General features: G+C 42.1%; 1 protein-coding gene across 1 annotated transcript; it reads right to left on the minus strand.

The window, feature by feature from the left end:
- Nucleotides 1-1,573: 1,573 nt before the first annotated feature.
- On the minus strand, nucleotides 1,574-2,545 carry LOC141049946 (olfactory receptor 6B3-like). Its single transcript, XM_073546787.1, has one exon. The coding sequence runs from the start codon at nucleotides 2,378-2,380 to the stop codon at nucleotides 1,574-1,576; it is 807 nt and encodes a 268-aa protein (XP_073402888.1). The 5' UTR covers nucleotides 2,381-2,545.
- Nucleotides 2,546-2,824: the final 279 nt, after the last annotated feature.

Consider the following 2,824-nt stretch of genomic DNA (forward strand, 5'->3'; position numbering starts at 1 on the left):
TTTAATTCTATTTTTTTCAAGTAATTTCCCTATCCACACTTGTTGTCAGAGCACTTGTCCTGCTGTTAAACCAACTTTGATTCCTTTTGAAGCCTTTTAGCATATACTATGACCAATTTTAAGCCATTTTAAAACATAAAAGTTCGGGTTTCCATTGACTTTTATTGAGTTCAGGCTTTGGGTCAAGTTAGGACAGCAAACCGAATTTTGAACTGCAGTTTGGCCGAACAGAACATCCACAGGTCTGCTTATCTCTACTAATAATCTAAGCTAAGAAATCCTAAAACTGTATACTTTACACAGAGAGCATTTATAAGAGTTGGTGTTAGGTGTTGAGTTTGCCCCACTGCACAGGGGGAATCTCAAGCGTTGTCCTCTGCGGTCTCCCATTCTTCTGCAGCCACAGAGGTTCTTGATCATCAGAGACGTCGGTCCCAGCCTCTTGCCCAGGCTGATGCAAGGCGTCTGGTTGCTCCTCCAGGCTCAGCTATAGCACCATGCATGAGTCAGCGGTGAGCAAAAATCCTGCTTTTCCCCATCTGACCAAGCCTGTGAAATGACCGCTCACTGGTGGTCGGAGGTCACATGCCCAGGTCCTCAAGCAGCTTGGATTGGTCCATCAGGAAGGTCCCGGAAGGCTGCACCTATAAAAGGATCGCATGGTCGCACGGCCATGCGCTAGTATAGACTATGTGGAGTGAGTGTTGCATACACGTATGAATGTCTCAGGTGATTGACTCAATATGAAAGCCCTACCCTTGGTATGCATGTGTTGTGTAGCCTAGCTTGTTCAGCGCCCATGCTGAGGTGCAGGTAGGAGGCAGAGTCAGAGACTGGCATCAGTACCAACTGTTGGCTTTGTCTGTACACCACGGTGCACGTGCTCGGCACTACACAGTAGCCAGCCTCCATTAGTGGCATCCGCAGGAGCGACGGCGCACGCTTAGTAGGTCTAGAGGAACTCTGACCCCGTGTCCTTGGGCTGAGTTCTGTGACCGTTTACTGAGCGTTTACCTTGCCAAGCTCTGTGAGCTTAAACAGGCTCCGGCATTTATGTTCCGCGGTAGTGCGGCTCTGTGAGGTAACAGAGTCTGCCCCTGTACACACCGGGGGTGATGTTAAACCACATGTGTTCTTCTTTTATAGCGCCATATAGCGTCCACCATTACCGGGCAGCAGTTTATCATCTTTGCACGGTAGACCCTGGGCTGCAAGCGCACCTTATTACCATCTTTTTAGTATTTGGTGCGTTCCGCCAGCCCTAAGAGTAGGTTATGCAATTGTAATTAGGATTACTTCCTCATAGCTGAGTCAGTGCTTTTTGATTGGTCGCTCTAAGATGATAGATCGCTGAAGGCTCAATAAACTGAATAGATGATGTAATAGATGATGAACGACTAACAATGCATTAATGATGATGATGAAATAATGAAGATGCAATTTTTTTAAAAAACTTGCATGATAGATGTCATAAGTAATTACAACCTCCCCTGGGTCTTAAAAATTAGAGCCAATCAGCAAATGTTGGCATCAGATTCATTTTCAGCACCAAAAAATTAGCTGAATTCAACTGTTATGTCTCGGAACCAGTTTTGCTGTAGAACAGTCTTATAGATTGTGATGAAGTGTATGCATAAAAAAATGTTTTCTGTACAGCTTTGAAGATATCCTTATTTCTCAAGCTGTATATGATGGGGTTGACCAAAGGAGTAAACATAGTATATAGGAGAGATAGCATCTTACTCATGACGCGATTTTCTCCTTTTGTTGGGAAAACATACACACTGAACAGAGTCCAGAAGAAAATCGAGACCACAGTGAGGTGGGAGCTACAGGTGGAGAAGGCTTTCTGTCTACTGATATTGGATGGAATCCTTAACATAGTGATGATTATTTTAGCATAGGATGGAATTATTATCATTATTGGTATGATAACTGATGGTATGCTTAGCAACATAACTTCTAACTGAACCAGAGAGGTGTCAGAACAGGAAATATCAAGTAAAGGAAGAAGATCACAAAATAAATGGTCTACAATGTTTGGTCCACAAAAATGTAGCTTTGATACTGCTGAAACATTAATTAATATTATGGAAAAGCCAACCAACCAGCAGGAGATAGCCAATTTTACACAGCATGCTTTTGTCATTATAGAAGCATAACGGAGGGGATCACAGATGGCCACATATCTGTCGTAAGACATCACTGTGAGTAGAAAGCATTCAGATGCTATGGAAGTGCTGAAGAGATAAAACTGGGTCATACAACCAATAAAAGTAATGGTCCCCCCATTGTTCAGTAGAACATAAAGCATGTTGGGGACAATATCTGAGATCACCAAGATGTCACTGATGGACAGTTGTGAGATGAAGAAGTACATTGGAGTGTGGAGAATCTTGCTGGTGGACACCAGGGTGATGATCAGGAGATTCCCACATATGGTCCCACAGTAAGTCACCAGAATAAGGCAGAACAGGAGTGGTCTTACATTTGGGCTACATTGAAATCCTAAAAGGAAAAATTCTGTGACTACAGTCAGATTGTTCTCCTGTGTGGACGGTTAGAAAATAGAAAGGTTTATATTTACTTTTCATGCACATTATTTAAATTAAACTGGTAATGATCTGTAGAATCATAATGGAAGGTCAGTTTTAGCATTTAGTGAACATGGTAAAAAAATAAATAAATTGTGGGATTACACTCTATAAAGCAAAATCAATGGTGTCATTCAAAATTACAACTCGTCTTGCAAAAAATAAGCAATCACATGGCCATATTGACGGAAAAGTAAAAAAGTTACGGCTTTGGGAAGAAGAAGAGCAAA

The sequence above is a fragment of the Dendrobates tinctorius genome, unplaced genomic scaffold (genome assembly GCF_039654945.1).
Source record: "Dendrobates tinctorius isolate UK_male_01 unplaced genomic scaffold, ASM3965494v1 ptg000151l, whole genome shotgun sequence".
In the NCBI taxonomy this organism is placed as follows: domain Eukaryota; kingdom Metazoa; phylum Chordata; class Amphibia; order Anura; family Dendrobatidae; genus Dendrobates; species Dendrobates tinctorius.